Source organism: Esox lucius, chromosome 14 (assembly GCF_011004845.1).
Source record: "Esox lucius isolate fEsoLuc1 chromosome 14, fEsoLuc1.pri, whole genome shotgun sequence".
Lineage (NCBI taxonomy): Eukaryota > Metazoa > Chordata > Actinopteri > Esociformes > Esocidae > Esox > Esox lucius.
Window position 1 is genome coordinate 30,090,866 of NC_047582.1, and position 18,032 is coordinate 30,108,897.

Sequence of the window (18,032 nt, forward strand, 5' to 3'; positions counted from 1 at the left end):
ATGAACAAAACTACATAAAACTGGTATGAACTCTACTTAAAACTGGTATGAACAACACTATATAAAACTGGTATGAACAACACTATATAAAACTGGTATGAACAACTCTATATAAAACTGGTATGAACAAAACAATATAAAACTGGTATGAACAACACTATATAAAACTGGTATGAAACAACACTATATAAAACTGGTATGAACAAAACTACATAAAACTGGTATGAACTCTACTTAAAACTGGTATGAACAACACTATATAAAACTGGTATGAACAACACTATATAAAACTGGTATGAACAAAACTACATAAAACTGGTATGAACAAAACTACATAAAACTGGTATGAACAAAACTACATAAAACTGGTATGAACAACACTATATAAAACTGGTATGAACAACACTATATAAAACTGGTATGAACAACACTATGTAAAACTGGTATGAACAACACTATATAAAACTGGTATGAACAACACTATATAAAACTGGTATGAACAACACTATATAAAACTGGTATGAACAAAACAATATAAAACTGGTATCGCTTGGAGGCCTATGAATCTGTCTCACGCTCAGCTCCAACAGCCTCCAGCCAGGACTCCCATGGAGGGAGGGACTGGGTGTGGTGGGGCTGAGCCCACTGGGTGCTCACGGCAACAAACCATTTCACAAAACCGACTGAGGCCGTTGCATGATAATGAGACCATCGACAACAACCTGGGAGCAGAGACGTTTGGAGCAGCAGAGTCTTTTCTATGATGCCCAGAGTTCTGTGTGTCGGACATCGCATGTCACTGACTTTGGTTTTAACAACACTATATAAAACGGGTATGAACAACACTACATAAAACGGGTATGAACAACACTATATAAAACGGGTATGAACAACACTATATAAAATGGGTATGAACAACACTATATAAAACTGGTATGAACAACACTATATAAAACTGGTATGAACAACACTATATAAAACGGGTATGAACAACACTACATAAAACTGGTATGAACTCTACTTAAAACTGGTATGAACAACACTATATAAAACTGGTATGAACAACACTATATAAAACTGGTATGAACAAAACTACATAAAACTGGTATGAACAAAACTACATAAAACTGGTATGAACAAAACTACATAAAACTGGTATGAACAACACTATATAAAACTGGTATGAACAACACTATATAAAACTGGTATGAACAACACTATATAAAACTGGTATGAACAACACTATATAAAACTGGTATGAACAACACTATATAAAACTGGTATGAACAAAACAATATAAAACTGGTATCGCTTGGAGGCCTATGAATCTGTCTCACGCTCAGCTCCAACAGCCTCCAGCCAGGACTCCCATGGAGGGAGGGACTGGGTGTGGTGGGGCTGAGCCCACTGGGTGCTCACGGCAACAAACCATTTCACAAAACCGACTGAGGCCGTTGCATGATAATGAGACCATCGACAACAACCTGGGAGCAGAGACGTTTGGAGCAGCAGAGTCTTTTCTATGATGCCCAGAGTTCTGTGTGTCGGACATCGCATGTCACTGACTCTGGTTTTAACAACACTATATAAAACGGGTATGAACAACACTACATAAAACGGGTATGAACAACACTATATAAAACGGGTATGAACAACACTATATAAAATGGGTATGAACAACACTATATAAAACTGGTATGAACAACACTATATAAAACTGGTATGAACAACACTATATAAAACGGGTATGAACAACACTACATAAAACTGGTATGAACTCTACTTAAAACTGGTATGAACAACACTATATAAAACGGGTATGAACAACACTATATAAAACTGGTATGAACAAAACTACATAAAACTGGTATGAACTCTACTTAAACCCACTGGGTTGGGGTCCTGCAGGTTTCTGGAGATGATAGGGGAGGTGGACCACTGGGTCCAGCTGCCCCCCAGGGGGGATGCGTGGCATGGCACCGGGACAGATTAGCCCCATACAGGTGGGCTTCTCCCGCAAACACCCTGGGATCCAGCAAACCAGAGTGGGGCAGTCTTCTCAGAGGGCACCAATCAAGCCCACAATAGGGGGGCCAGACAATGGCCTGTGTTGGATCTGGTTCAATACAACAGCTCTATTTGATGACTAAAGAACGGCTGAGGCCCTTCTGACATTAATGATTTATCGAGGTCATCACAATATATTCATATATTCATAGAGAAGAGTCAGAAGAAGGGTGAACTACTTTGAAATGACAGGCAGTTGAGGCTGTGCAATTGGGCAATGAGAGACATTGTACATTTGAAGGGAATATCCCTAGTTGACTTTCACCTTGTGGAGCTGAATTACAGGGACAGCAAATTCAAACCAACCTCCACAAGCCTTACTTTCACTTTTGGTCAACCACCTTGAAAAAACTGTAAAATATATTTTAATAATTTTTTTGTTAGTAAAGCAACATGGTAGATTACACAATGACTCCCTAATTTAATCGTTGCTTGTTTTCTGCTTGAAGAGAAATTGAGTAAACAGTTTAGCATTTTTGCTAACTGGAAATGACAGAAGGATTTGGACCAGGTGGAGCTAACCCCTAAGTTTAGACAAACCTCATACCCTACCCCAACCTGGGCTCTTCATTTGGCTACATCTGGGGTCTTCGCTGTCCTGCCCCTACTGATTTTTTCTAACTAATTAGCCAAGTAGTTCCACCTAGCTATCTTAAGATGCTAGTCTCTCTGGTAAATGACCAACATGTAAACATAAAACGTATTTTGCTGGCTGCAGTCTGCCATTGCTGATTTGAGGAGAGATAACTGTGTCTTAGTGATGTCATAGATTGATGATGCCACTTCTCCATTTTAATATAAATTCAGCTTTTTACAATGATCATTCGTACGCACAAGTAAAAACACGATTCCTGCTGATATATTATGTACATTTTCTGATGTGACAATCCAGAAATTCCACAATACACCTTTAACCCACCAATATGAAAATAATCTAAGTATCAGGTAGTCATTCGTATCTGTCAGTTCTATCATGGTTAATACCATTTTCATAATAATTAGATGATTAATTTATTAATTCATCCGTGGAAATGAGCTCACATCAAACATTTTCTAAATTTATAAAAATATTTGCAAGACATATTGCTCATATCGGGGTAATTTCGAGTGAGAACCAAAGCAAGAGCAGCGGTGCATGAGAAAGTTCCCATGAACTTTGCTTAAAAGAACAGAAAATAAAATAATGATCCATCCAATTTAATGGCATAAAATGTATTTCATGCCTTTAAGAACAAGACCATTTGGGCAGAACATTACTTTTTCAGCAGAATAGCCAGCCAGCTCAGGGAATGTTAATGCAGACAGTGTGAGGCTTTGCATCTGTGCAGTGGACGAGAACAAGATCATACAGAAGCTTGGTCACACACACCCCTAAGGTTTGTGAAATGGGAGAGGAGGAATGTAAATAAGGTAGAGAATGAAATGGAGTAGGTCGAGGCTGCTATTGCTGCAGATTTAATTCCAGGAAAAATAACCCTGCCATACATGTTATGTTCTTGTATAACTTTTGTAATTACTTAAGTTAGTTACTTACCTTAGTTACTTAATTGTTTTTCACCTGTGCTGCTTACCTCATTAGACAGGACGCTTTTCACCTGTTCAGGCCCATCAGATACTCAATATTTTCAAGCTGCAAGCATAGGGTTTTAATTTGATTTAGAGGTCTGAGAGAACAACACATTTAGTTGTTTTTTCCAGAAGCTATTAAACCTTAAATGCTTTACTTTTGACTTTTCACTCCATATCCTAAAATTGGTGTGGATAATTTATTTTCCAGTAGTTTGAAAATCTTCAGTGGGCAACAGAAGTTTCCTTAGTGAGGATGTTATGTTGCTTATTTCATAAGTCTGTGTTTAATTAGTGTCTGTATCATATAATATAAATCATGAGCCTCACGTCAATAAAATACCTTCAGACGTTTGGATCTGGAAACAGTTTATTCACAGACACATCATCACATTGAATGGGAGGCAGGTGTTTTGTTCAGTTGGTGGACAAAAATCCGACCAACCACCACATTGCAGTTGTAGCTCAATGGTCACTAGTGCCGTGCATTCTTACACAGGCTAATCTACTGACTGAGTTAAACTTCACAGCTTGAAAAGGCCACTGCTTCAATGTCAGTTTTGAGAAATGAGTATGTTTAACAGTAACTCAGTCATTTCAACATACTCAGGTGACACGTTTATTGTAGAAAGCCTACCTTGTGTAGCATCAGACAACACACTTTATTTTTTATTTTTTTTAAAGACCTTCACACCAGCTGATATAATTTGCACCAGCCCCTTTGCCAGGCTGAGTTGAAAAATAAGCGTGTTTAATGGTCTTGTGCAATCTGAAGTTTAAAAAAAACGCAGGAAAATGAACACCTTTCAGGTACATGGCTAACACGTCAACATTTGATTGCTGAGTAGATTACACATGAAATAATATATATGATCTTTGCTTTTGAAATGGACTGTTACATTACAATAGCCCACCGACTGACTTCGTTGAGGAACCTGTGCAGAGAGAAACAGTGGCTTTTGTGAGATTACCGTTGCTTTTGCTAGCTAAAAAGGTTTACAGTAAGAATCTTAGCAACCAGTAGCAGTTCACACTTGCAACTCAGAACACTCTATGCAGTTTATTGAAAATCTAACATTTTGTGTATAATTATGTGCCATTTTACTGATTTGTAGCAGTGGGATTTACAATAACAACAATCTAGAAACAGTCTCTGAATAACCTTTGCCAATTGTGTCTAACAGATACAAATGACTGTCATTACACAAAAGAACATCTTACTGGCTCATTCATGGTGATAAGATAAATTAGCACAATATTACTGAATTGGAGTTATTAGAATTACTGGCTGAATGCAAAGCCAGGATATATGAAAATTGTTAAATGTAGCATAAAGCAGATTTTAAAATGACTGAATAAATATAGTCTGACTACCATTAGTCTCTTGAAATTAAGACAGGTGTAGTTGGCTCTGGCTTATTGGAGAGTAGTTCTCATTTTCAGGCTATAAAAAGTATAATATTACTAAAGAAATGACATGACTGGGTGTGGTTTAAATATAATGACTTGACCTGAATTGCTTAAGTTACACCTACGCCGCCATTCTGAAGACTTCTTAACTGCGTCCAATCACCTTTTCTCTGTTAATTGTGATCACGTTTCTTAACCTGTGCAATTCGTTTCTGTGTTATGTGTATCCAAACTAAATTACATTTAAAATGGCTAGAATACAGGACTCAGCTGCAAACAACACACAGGTCTCAAATTCCCTGCGCAAATAAAGGTAAAAAAATATATAGCTGTAATCTTATGCGCTATGAAAACAGAGGTAACCTTGAGCTATTGAAAATGTCATAACTAAATTGAATACCTTGTGCAAATACGTCCAGTAAATTTAAATGAATTACCAGCAGAAATGACAGTGCCCTGAAAGTTTTGGTTGATAATACTCATTATTACACTATGCTAGGTCAACATTTGGCATTCAGCAATTACACAGCTGTCACTTTCAAGTCTCTAGTCCCACCTCAGAACCGAAATGTTCAATTAGTACCAGTTCTCTGAGGTGGAATAACTTAGCAGCCTAGAACAGCAGAGGCTGACACAATGTGGGCATAGTTCCAGAAGGTGAGGCATTGTGACCTAAGAAGAGGACAGGGATTGACATAGTTATCTACTTGAAAGATGCCGTGAGGAGGGTTGACAAAATGTTGACACTGACAAAGCTGTCGCCCTGAACGTTGAGGCCATGTGACACGGACTACTCTGTTTGAGGGGCGCAGTACAGGAACCATGTGTTTGTGTTTCCATGCGTGCGTGTGTGTGTGTGTCTGTGCGTGTCTGTGCGTGTGTGTAAGACTTTACCAGTCCACAGCGTAAACAACACCAAGCTGGAGAAAGTGCGTAGGAGAGGCTTCGACTCAATATACGTGTCTTTTGCCTGTCAAGACTGTGAACCTTGAAGACATCAAGTTCCCTGCAGTGTGTGAGCGTGTGCATGTGGGTGGGTGTGTCAAACCAGATCTTCTGGTACCTTCCACACCATTCACCCTGGACACCCCCACACTGCAGGATGTGTCTGTGTGTGTGTGTGTGTGTGTGTGTGTGTATTTCATTCTATTCTACACATTGTACAATATGTCTGTATTCCTACATCACCGCATCTGATCACACTGACCATTCTCTCCAGCCAATCCAGATGTCAGCCAAAGTTGCCACCGCAACTCTGCATATTTCACTGCGTGTGTGTGTGTGTGCGTGCGTGCGTGCATGCGCACAAGTGTCCATCGCCCTATGCCAGGGTGTAGTCGAACTGGCCCTTCTCCAGGCCGTCCAGGCCGTCGGCCCAGGTGGAGGTGGGCATGCTGCGGTACGGGTCCAGCAAGATGCGGAAGCAGCGGACGATGAGGATGAGGAGGAAGCCGAAGAGGAAGAAGACCAGGGCGAAGGTGGTCTTCTGCTCCAGGGTCATGGCGGCGGCGAGGGCGGCGGCAGCCGCGGAGGACGAGATAGAGGAGTGACGCTGTCCTCCGGCAGAGTGCAGGAGGGAGAGAGGAGAGGTGAAGGGCTCACCCTCCGACACCAGGGAGGCGATGTGCTCTGCGGCTAGGCCACGTGGCTCCCACAGGGGGCGCTCTCGCATCCTCACCGAGCCAATCCTGCCTGTCAGCCCTTCCAGACCAACCTCATCATCTAGACAACGGGGGATGGGGGGGGGGGGCATGGAGGAACAAGGTAGGGAATGTGTGTGTGTTTGTATGGGGGGGGGTGAGAGGAGGGGGATTGAGAAAGGACAGAGAGAGAAAGAAGTTGATAAAGTGGTGTGGAGACACAAAAGCAAGGGAGGTGAAGAAAGTTGTGGGACAGGGGACGTAAAGGTAGAGCCATGGAGAGAGAAGGGGGACGGAGTTAACCCGCGGGGAGACAAAGATCTGTAAAAGCATTATATTCAGCGGGATAACAGCAATTTGTTGTTCGTCACCTGACCTTGAAAATGCGTCCTTCACACAAACATGATGGGCCGAGTTTGAAGGAGTGATTATTCTTATCCGAAGGTCTATGACAATTTCTTACTGGGAAAATATTTTTTTGTGCATCCGTTGCAATTACATTTGGTCTATCTGATGCGAGGAAAAACGGAATGCGACACGGCCAACGAGCCCATATATATTTCTTTTTTTGCTGTGTCATTAATCATCGGCTGTCAAGAACTTGTATTCAAAATACTTTACATGAGTCACATACAGCAAAATGTTTTGCTTCACAGCTGTGATCTGGCGATAGGAAGACACTATCCACTCCTGATAGGTTTATAGTGAACCAAGATGGAAAGTGTCGATCTAAGAGGGACTCGCTGTCATGTGTCGTCGAATCGCTTTAAAATATACACGTTATTTTATGTTTATAGTTATCTCCATTTTATTTCCTGAAATTTAATTTTAAAAGCTGGACGTTTTGGTGTTTCCTTTAGAAATGATTGAACTGACACAAATGCGTAAGATAATTTATTTAAGGGAAGTTAAAAATGAAAGATTTTTTCAAAAAGTAATTTACTTTTACAAATATTAATTAAATTGACATTTTTACTTTGTATAGTTCCAGCTGCCAGATAAGAGCCTGCGGTGAGATTTGTCAACTGCCGTGTTGGTGAAGCAATACATTCCCAGCTCACAATGCTGCACTATTGCTCTTGACATGGTGACACGAGAGGAGTTGGCAGGTGCAGATCTGGCTGTCAGTCAGTTGTCACGGCTGATTGACAGCATGGTTTGAGCTGCGAGACACAGGCCACCGCATGTAGTAAAGTATACACAGTCTTTTCAGCGGACACCAAAGGTCAGTGCAAATGTACTGACACTACCAGCAGAGTTGGGGAGTAATCAGATTACGTTACTGAGTTTGAGTAATCCAAAAGTTACGTTACTGATTACAAAGGTGGACAGGTAACTTGTAATTGTAACGGATTACATTTAAAAAGTAACCTACGCAACCCTACCAGGCAGGTGTAGGCACTGTAGGGCCTGAAGGTGTTTTTTGTTCACAGGTGGGGCAGGCCTAAATATCAGAATAACAACTAAAAAAAAACATTTAAAGCTGTCCTACTGAATTTGGCTAAGCTTAACTGGCACACACAGCGCTAACTTGACTGCCCACTTGAGTGTAACAACGTCCATCTATGTATGAATCTGAATTGACCAGAACGGGGCAGTACAACCACATGCCTGAAAAACTCTCTTTGTGGTAGTTTTGCAATCCAGCCCAGTTGTTCCTGATTCTGCCCATCAACCGGGATCATTTTGTGAATCAGGTGCCTAACCCTGGGGCTGGAGCCGACACAAAGGACAGTAGTGACAACTTGCTGGACCACAGGAAAGCTCCCAGACCAACCCACAATACAGGTCTTTCATGCACTTCCTACTCCACTAGTTGACATACTACAAGTCAAAGGTTAAACAAAATACGCCCAAATCTTAAACATTGCACTAACACAAACCACAGTCATTTTAAATCCATCATACTGGTCCTTAAAATCGCAGCCTGTTGGCAGCGCGAGTGTGTTTTACCGTGCAGGATTAAGAGACAGCAGGAGTCGCTAGGAGCTATTTAAAGACAGTGTGTCAGACCACTCTGAGCAGATCAATGTCTGCTAGATTATTCGTCCTGAAGCCGCAGAGGCTCAGGATCATTCTCACTGAGGAGAGATTAAAAGAGTGAGAAGAGTCTGATATATTAATCCCAATCCCCCCCCCCCCCCGTTCTCTCTCTCCCTCTCTGTCTTTACCAAACACAGAACGACTGTTGTAAATGCCAGGAAATGGAATGAAGGGGTCCCCTAACTGTGTGTGATTCCACATTAGAACAGTATTGCAGGGGAACAGTATGGGACAGTGACAGTGAGGGACGGACAAGCTTCTGTCAGACTTGTGCTTCGAAGCCCATCGATGGATTTGAGTTAAAGGGTTTGGGCACCTCTCCGTTTTTGAGTGTTTCTTACTAAGAGCCAGTGCTTCTTGCAGACTAAAGACAATTAATTCAATGAATGAAAAAGACGTAACTTTCTTAACCGCAAAACATGTCAGCGCGCAAATGTGATATGTTAAGAGTTGATCGCGGTTGGTCCGACCCAGGCTTATTGTCTGTGTAAACTTATAGCCCTGCCTTTTTTATTTGGATTTTCAAAATTACCGTCTGTAGATGCTCTAGAGACATCTACAGATGTAAATAATTGTAAATAATAGTAAATAATGGCTAAGGTTAAGGCTGGGTATACCACAAGTGATAGGGAAATGATGAGGGAAGGGTTAAGGTTAGGGATAGGATGAGGGTTAAGGTTAGGGATAGGATGAGGTTTAAGGTTAGGGATAGGATGAGGTTTAATGTTAGGGATAGGATGAGGTTTAAGGTAAGGGCAGATAGCAATCTGAAATGTTATTAATAGTCTGTAAAGCATCTACAGATTGACTACCCAAATTAAGTGTTACCAGACATCTAGATGTGCACCATACAATTGAAACAGTAAATTGGTTTTAAGTATTGCTATGTGACGTGTGTTTTCCTTTCAGATTGCACGCGGTTAATGTGTTCCCTCCAGGCCAGAGGTATCCAGTTTTACAGCATCTGCAGTGCTGGTGTTGGGTTGCAAACCATTATTCAAGCCAAGCTGGGAGACAATATGTTGAGGGAAGAAAACAATACGTTACTAAATGAAATTGAATTTGCTGATGGATGTCTGCAACTCATCCGGAATTCTGCGACTTGCCTGGTGTTTCAACATCCTAAGTTCCCAGATCCTTTGGTCACCACTATCCTTTTTAAACACACACTGGCTTTTAACAAAAATGTGTGTCCACCACAAAACCACAGCGCTTGCCTAAAGCACTGCGGGGGGAAATGATCCTCCCTACCTTCACGCAATGCTCAAACCCTACCCTCCTCCCGGAGCTCTCCGTTCTACCACCTACAGGTTGTAAGGTGTAAAACATAATCCCCCTCAAGTTGATTTAAATAACACGTCTCACGAACTGGGGCAATTCAAAGTGCTTTAAATTATCAATCAAAACGGGTTAAATAAAACTATTTCTGTTCACTAAAATGCTGGGATCTGTTACCCATGAGGCAAGGACAGCAGCTCCTCGCCTTTTCAGAGACAAGCAGTCAAATTAGTGTTCTTTTGCATCAATGTAGGCGTCTGCTAAATGACTTCAATGTAATGTGCTGATGCTTGGATTGCACTAAAATCTGCACTCCAGTCAACCCTTGGTGGACACAACTGGGCCACCCAGGCAGAAACTCTGTTACTGTCTGAGACGGGAATGTTGAGCAAGGCTTCCCTTTTATCCACTGTTGAATAAGAGGGTGGATAAGACCTCCACGTATCTGAAATCAATATACCATGAACAGTTCTGTAAATCTCTATTGAACTGTTTTGTTTTTTTCATTCCTTTCCAACATCATTCTTTTTACAAACATTCTTTTTCTTTGAGGTGTGCATTGTCATTGTCAGCATGTGAGGGGTCATTAAAATTGTCGTGTCTGCCATTCTGCATGCCAAACAACCACGGTTTCCCTCCAGACTTTAGGCATCCCAGAAAGACACAGTGTGCAGACACCATCTTGGGAACAATTCCAAAGTCTGCCCAAATACTTTTAAAACATACCTTTTATTTTTTGAAGATTCCTGAATGGTATTTAAAAATATTGAGGAAGATTATTTCTGAAACCAATTCCTGTTTGATAGTCAGGCTATACGCAGCCAATATGTATGTTATACCATTTGGATGACTCATGTCATGTTAATCTTTGACAGCGATAGCCCATAGTGTTCAGGGAGTGGAGAGGTAGGGATTGTAACCAGCAGCCTCACTTGAACTTTGACCAACATACGTCATTGTGGGTTATGTCAAAGTGTAGCATTCCGGTGCTCTCCAGAACGTTCTTCTTCTTCGTGAACTTAAGCCACGGACAACTTTGGGAAATCTACAGGAAAAGGTTGCAAGGATGGAGCAGGAAAAGACTAAATGGAAGAACTTCCAGGAGGATATCAGTGTTCTGCAATCAGTACTGACTGTTCCGCTCTTAGGTCCGGCTTGTGTTCTGCTGATGGTGTATTTCATGTCCACTTCTTTGTGGCTGCTGCCTGTTCTCTACTTCATGTGGCAGCTGAAAGACTGGCACACGCCTGAACGAGGAGGCCGGAGGAAAGCGTACGTCAGGAACTGGAATGCGTGGAAACACGCGACGGACTACTTCCCGATTAAGTTGGTGAAGACCGCCGAGCTGAAGCCAAACAAGAACTACATTCTGGGGTGTCATCCTCACGGGGTCCTGAGCCTCGGAGCCTTCATGGCGTTCAACACGGAGGCCTGCGGCTTCCTGGACCTCTTCCCGGGCATGCGCTCCTGCCTCTGCATCCTCAGTGGCCTCTTCAAGATCCCCCTCTACAGGGATTACGTCATGGCGTCTGGCTGCTGTCCGGTCAGCAAGCCCAGCCTTCAGCACCTTCTGTCTAAGAGCGGGAAAGGCAACGCCGTCGTGATTATCGTCGGGGGCGCTGCGGAGTCCCTGCTGAGTCTGCCCGGGGTAAACGCCGTGGTCATGAGGCAGAGGAAGGGCTTCGTCAGGGTGGCCCTGGAGTTCGGCGCAGACCTGGTGCCCGTCTACTCTTTCGGGGAGAACGAGATGTTTCGCCAGGTGACGTTCGCGGAGGGCAGTGTGGGCTGGCGGTTGCAGCGGCTCTTCAAGGCGATTGCGGGCTTCGCGCCGTGTCTTTTCGTGGGCGAGCGCTGGCTCTGGATGCCCTACCGCTGCCCGGTCACCATTGTCGTGGGCAGTCCGATCCCGGTACCGAAGAGGCCTCGGCCCAGTCAGGATGAGGTGGACCACTACCACGCCCTCTACATGGAGGCCCTGGCCGAGCTCTTCGACAAGCACAAGGCCAGCTGTGGACTCTCAGACAGCCACCGGCTGAGGATCGTATAGACCAGTCACCATGACCTACCCCTTCAAGCGCAGAGTTTGGGGGTATCGTGCCTCCTGTGCCTCACAGTCAGAAACTGTAGCTCTTCACGGTATGTTCATGTGCCGCGCACACTAACGTCGTTATATTAACTGATCAAATCTTTTAGTTATGGTTTACGGTAGTACGGGGAGTTTAGCCTTGGTCGTGTCACCACCTCACTCTAGTCTGATTATCTTTATTAGCGTTAGGTCACAAGTAGGCGTCAAATTATTAAAACACCTTGATTTGGACCAGCGACAGCCTCCATCTTTCCCATCATTCGAATTGTTTCCATGTATTATGTTTTACATTTTACACTTCAAAGTCCAATAGGATTCCAAAAGGACAGGATCTGTAATACAAGAAAAAAATATTGCACTGGAGATTTTCTCCATTTTACTTTCAGGTAGCATGACTACATGTCTACATGAACAAGGTGTATGGCATTTCCTAACCACGTATGCGTTTAAACATTTTTACTACTAGGTTGAGTATTTGCAATTATCTTTTTATTGACAGCATTTTAACATACTACTTGGACTAATGGATTCCAACTCCAGATCTGATCCAGTGACATATCAGTCAGTGATCCCTGGATCTATCCAGCTGCCTGGCTAATTGGCTAATTAGCTTTACTGCATTCACTTTGAGAACGATGACATCTCTTTAAGCACCGATACTGTTCTGTTTTCATTGTTATTGTCACGTATTATATCGGTCGATCTTGTATCGCTCATGTGAGAATTTCTTTGTGCTGTTGGCTCCTTATGAAGCAATAATTTTACCATTCATCAAAATACCAAGTCCATTTTATAACAAGCAGCATTGTGTGAGATAAGAAATAATCAATCAGACCATCTGAGAAATGTCTATCGGGGATCATAACATTCTTTCATGTATAATAATTAACTTCGACTGGCACAGTAAAGCTGCCAAGCACTGACAGCAGTATACAGTATCTCACAAATATTGACATCAATATACAGTATCTCGCAAATATTTTATTATATATTTTCATGTGACTGAAGAAATGACACTTTGCTACAATGTAAAGTAGTGAGTGTACAGCTTGTATAACAGTGTAAATTTGCTGTCCCCTCAAAATAACTCAACACACAGCCATTAATGACTAAACCGCTGGCAACAAAAGTGAGTACACCCCTAAGTGAAAATGCCCAAATTGGGCCCAATTAGCCATTTTCCCTTGCTGGTGGTGTGAGATACTGTACACAGCTTGCTTGTGTTAAGGGTCCGCTATGTGCACAGAACAAAAATCTTCAAGCAAATTTGACAAAGATAGCTGCAGTGAGTGGTGTTGGACATAGACCCAATGGCTGTGTGCTACAGTGCTATTACTAACATACTTTAGGGCTCCAGGTTGGGAATGCTTTTTGTAGGACCACATACAATGAAAGTTACTGGCATCAAACAGACTTTCATTATTGTTATCATGCAAGGCATGAGCAAACACAACAAGACATATGCTGACATTTCAAACACACATATCCTCTCACTCACACACATCTTTTAATCTGTCAGGACATTACGTATGAAAAAGTTAAAAAAAATATAATAAAAGTTATTTGTCTTCCGGTAATACAAATATAATACTGATCAGGCAGTGTTACCTTCATTAGTTATACTGCATACATGAAAGTAGCCTATTGTGTTGAACTGGATAAAGTAACATGAATGCTCATCTCATTCCGGACATCATTCAGAACCATCTTGCAGACTTTCCAGCCCATCTGTGTACCACCGACCATGTGAATGCAGCACTGGCTGTTTATTAAAAAAACAGGTCAAAATACCAACTGTAGCTCTGTCCATTGTGTCATTTCCACTGCCTCGATGTGTCCTTTGCATATTTTAAACATATTTATCTAGTAAATCCTTTGTTTGTGTTTTTTCAGTTTAATTGTTTTAATTTATTTAATGCATTTTCAGATAAAAAAAAATAAAAACTCAAATAGTCTGAACATAAAGTACCTAACAAGCAAGGGGATCTCTAAGTGGATCTCTGAAAACAAATCTATATAAACATTTTGAATTTACTTGAGTGTTTCACTTTAGTTAGTTTAGGTTTAGTTAGCTAGAAATGCAGAATTTGCACTATTGGTTCCGTTTGGTATGAAGCAATTAAAATACAATAAATGTATTGAAACACATAATTAACACAGTTTAATAGTGATTCAATTATTAGACAGAATGTATACTGTACAATGTTAACCCTGTAAGCAATTTTGTGTTCAGGCCGGTTGCATTATATTGCATTAAGAGTAAAAAATAAAATAAAAATGTACAGCAAAATCTTACCTTTAAGTCTTTCTTTAGGCAGACAGACATTTATGAAAAATTCTGCTCAGCTGTCGTTTTCCTTAATAACAGTAAATTAGTTAGATAGCATACCTGGTCACTATAACAAGACCATACCTGGTCACTATAACAAGGCTAAATATTTGTTTTATGGCCAAAATGATATTTAGTGCGTTGTGCTATACACTCTAGTCTCCTAGCACCAAATTGGGAAAATGGGAGGAGCGACAGGTTTGAAACACGGACATGGATCTGCCTCAGTACTCCACGGAAAAAAACGGACCAAAAACACATTTCCAGGCGTCTTTGGACAACATGTTCAGTCTAAAACACCGCCAGTTACTGTCACCAAACATATGACATAAAACGGCATAGTTATGAATGAGGTATCTTAATTAATGTATAACATTGTCCCTGCTCAGACGGACCAAAGGAGATCAGATTATTTAGCTATTAATACAGTACAATAGGCCTACTGCCTGTGATGACTGACTGGTTTCAAATCCTAACAAGTCAAATTATATTGGTAGTGGACCACCATATCAATTAATACCAAGTGAATGATCAAATTATGTTGATTTACTATGAGAAACAGATATACGGTATACTTGTATGGACAACATTATCCTATAGGTATTGGTATTTGATAGTAGATACCATTAGGTCTCAGGCAGATCACAAGAAGCTGTGACGGCTGGCCAACTCAGTACCTTGACATGTTCTGCAATCTGGTTATACTAAGGGAATCTATGCAAAATTATCCAATGCATCCAAGGGGATTATATGCCAGATTACTCTATGCAGATTATCGTCGGCATCCACATCGTAAAGACATCAAAAACGATTTATAAATTAGTCTACGAAAGCTGATGAAAAAAAGATGCCATATGGTGGAGACTAATTCAGAAGTGTGTGACCGCACCATACCGGCTACTGTATATTAAATCATTATTAGATTAATTAGATGTTCTAAAGGCGAAGCCGGAACAGGGGTCCTCTTTGAATGGAGATAGGCTACGCTACTTTCTCACGTATAAAAGTTGTTACAATGCATAACAGTCAAAACAGCATTTAAACATTCACCGTTTAGTCACAGTTGAAAGTTAAGAATATAGCATCAAAATCCAATGTAACCAAATATGAATATCGACGTCTTCCGATTTAACCTAATATGGCTTTAAATAACCAAGTTGTTGCCGTGTTTGGATCCACCTACTGCGGTAATCTCACCGCAAGCCAACGGTCGATCTCATGTTCACTCAACAAGTGAAAAAAGCAGATTTGATGCCGAGGAACCTGTCACGGGCAATTCAGCCACTGTTGGAGTGTCTTCGATTCAATTCACGCAACAAACAACGAACGCTATGAGAAATAAAATGAACGCGACAGTCCAACCGCACACACAAACATAACTATTGAGATGCGTGTACTTATTATACCTTACCTTTGTCTCCCTGCGAGAACGACGGATCCATTTCCAGAGTTACACAGGGAAACTGAGGCTTTCGCCCATTCTACCTTCCCCTCTCCCCTTCAATATCAGCACATATTCAAGAAGCAAGACAAGGACGAAAGGGAAGAAACCTTCTGAATAACTAGTTCAATTGGGTCGTCTTACACCGCAACAATCCAGGTTCAATGAAACTGGCAAGGCAGGGAGAGACTTCAACGGCTTGCAGCTTAGGCTACACCGTTGCGCCTCGCTCCTCTGCTATGTGTACGTGTGTGTGCTCCAGCTCTTTGATGCTGCTGTAGGATAGTTGATTCGGGGCACGGTTAAAACAGTCGACATCGTAAGGACGCAACTGGAATAGGAAATCACTGGGTGTCCCCCTCTACAACACCATCATGCGTCTAGGCCTGGAGACGCACGCCTACCGTATTTATTCCTTTGATGCCCTTTGTATTAATCTACATGTTTACCCTTTCATCAACCCCATTTTTCTGCCCCATTTTTCTAATTCCCTTTTGTATCTATTGCCTTGTCTCATAGCAACAACTTTTGGACAGTTTAAATGTGCTTTAAGTCTTCCTCATGGGCTCCCATACTGAACAACTCCTATTGCACAGTCCTCTTCCAACCGCCGAAACGCGTGTAGTAGCTTGTGTGTGCATGCTTACACACCTGACAACCTAAGTTAGATTTGCAGGTGCCCCGAGCCACCTGAGAGAGGCGCTAGAGGCCAATGACACCAGGAAATCCCTGATGACGATCATTTTGTTCACTGTATTAGGGAACTATGGAAATTAATTTGTGCTGGGTCTTATTGTATTTGATTATAGACCAAATATATGTTATGGTAGATAGATATCCTACCCTGGCTTGTACGAGTAACATTATTATATCCACCATGTGGGTTTATCTGGGAGGGGACCCATTCATTAATTATGAATAAAACACAATTTACATTTGATATTGGTCTCTAAAACAGTGTCTGCACACAACAAGTCCTCAATGGACAGAAAAAATTTAATCCCTACTTTTGCTCTCCAGAACTGGAGCTTGGTCTGGCTGTTTATGAGACAGTTTTCAGAAAATGCTTGGAAAGGATATTTCTGAGCCAGATACTACAATATGAAGAGCGCATAATCCATTTTTTTGTGATGTGTGCACCTTCATTAAAAATAAATGTGTCTGCATAAATATTCATAAGTCCTTATAAATAAGTTGATGCATTAATTTGACCCTCAATATGACAAGTTACCTCCTTACCTTAGTTACATTGATGTTTCTTGATTGTAGAGCCTTCAAAATCTACCCTGAATCCACCCTTGTAGTGTAATAAAAATAATCCATATTTTTGGGATAACAACTATCCAACTTGTTACATTTGGGTCGTGACAAACACAAATTATTAACAATAGTCAGACTGGATCATCAAATCCATATCTGAAAGAGTTTAGAAAAAATATACTAGCAATTACATATAATCACTGATGTTTTCAGCATACAGTGCTTTTGCACTGGGTGGGTAAAGCAAATTCTCTCATATACATTAGTTACTGTTTCTATGCAGTTCAGAATAGTCTCCTCACTTAACATTCTGTCATGTTCCCCTACTTTCTGGATTAGTGTCCATCAATTAAAATGAAACTTAGCTTATTAAACACAAGCAGGTTTCAGATAATACTGTGATAATGTGTTTTTAGTTTAAATACTGTAGATTTATTCTCAACTCTAAGGGCAAAATAGGTCATCCTCCAAGCTTTCCATGTTGTCCTCACTGTGATGAGACTATTCTCTGATCATAAAGAGGTGGGTTTAAAGTTAAACAGGTGCTTTTATCTGAAATTGCACTCCAAGTAAGCCCTAGTGGAAATAATTTGCCCTTCCATACCATTGTTGTTGTACATCTCTCTCTCCACTGAAAAGAATAAATGCACTAGTCCAGCTGTAACACATAAGGTGATAAAGGTTCAGTGGGCCTATCTACCTAATGTCTTTGGTCCGAAGCTGATTCAACTGTAGATTTGCACTTAGCACTAGCATCTGCCTGGAGCCCTAGGAGGGGCCCTCTGTTCTGAGGGAGTACTGGTCACTAGAAAGACTTTCTTTTCATCTCCGGAACAGCAACTTTCAGTTCTTGCCACAGATTTCCTAACTAGATTGAGGTCTGGGCTTTATCCTGGATATTCGGAGACACTC

The 18,032-nt window shown here is 41.3% G+C and overlaps 2 protein-coding genes across 3 annotated transcripts; one reads left to right on the forward strand and one right to left on the reverse strand.

The window, feature by feature from the left end:
* Positions 1 to 4,000: 4,000 nt before the first annotated feature.
* On the reverse strand, positions 4,001 to 16,467 carry LOC105021757 (cortexin-3). Of its 2 annotated transcripts, none has more exons than XM_020053048.3 (2): positions 15,831 to 16,467; positions 4,001 to 6,765 (listed from the first exon to the last, which is right to left on the reverse strand). In XM_020053048.3, the coding sequence occupies exons 1-2, from the start codon at positions 15,859 to 15,861 to the stop codon at positions 6,365 to 6,367; spliced, it is 432 nt and encodes a 143-aa protein (XP_019908607.3). In that variant the 5' UTR covers positions 15,862 to 16,467; the 3' UTR covers positions 4,001 to 6,364. The 2 variants fall into 2 exon arrangements, with proteins under 2 accessions (XP_019908607.3, XP_019908608.1); XM_020053049.3 differs by lacking the exon at positions 15,831 to 16,467 and adding an exon at positions 14,387 to 14,765.
* On the forward strand, positions 10,603 to 14,394 carry LOC105021756 (diacylglycerol O-acyltransferase 2-like). The gene is made up of 2 exons (XM_034296736.1): positions 10,603 to 12,140; positions 13,792 to 14,394. Exon 1 carries the CDS (start codon positions 11,071 to 11,073, stop codon positions 12,049 to 12,051), a length of 981 nt encoding a protein of 326 aa, XP_034152627.1. The 5' UTR covers positions 10,603 to 11,070; the 3' UTR covers positions 12,052 to 12,140; positions 13,792 to 14,394.
* Positions 16,468 to 18,032: the final 1,565 nt, after the last annotated feature.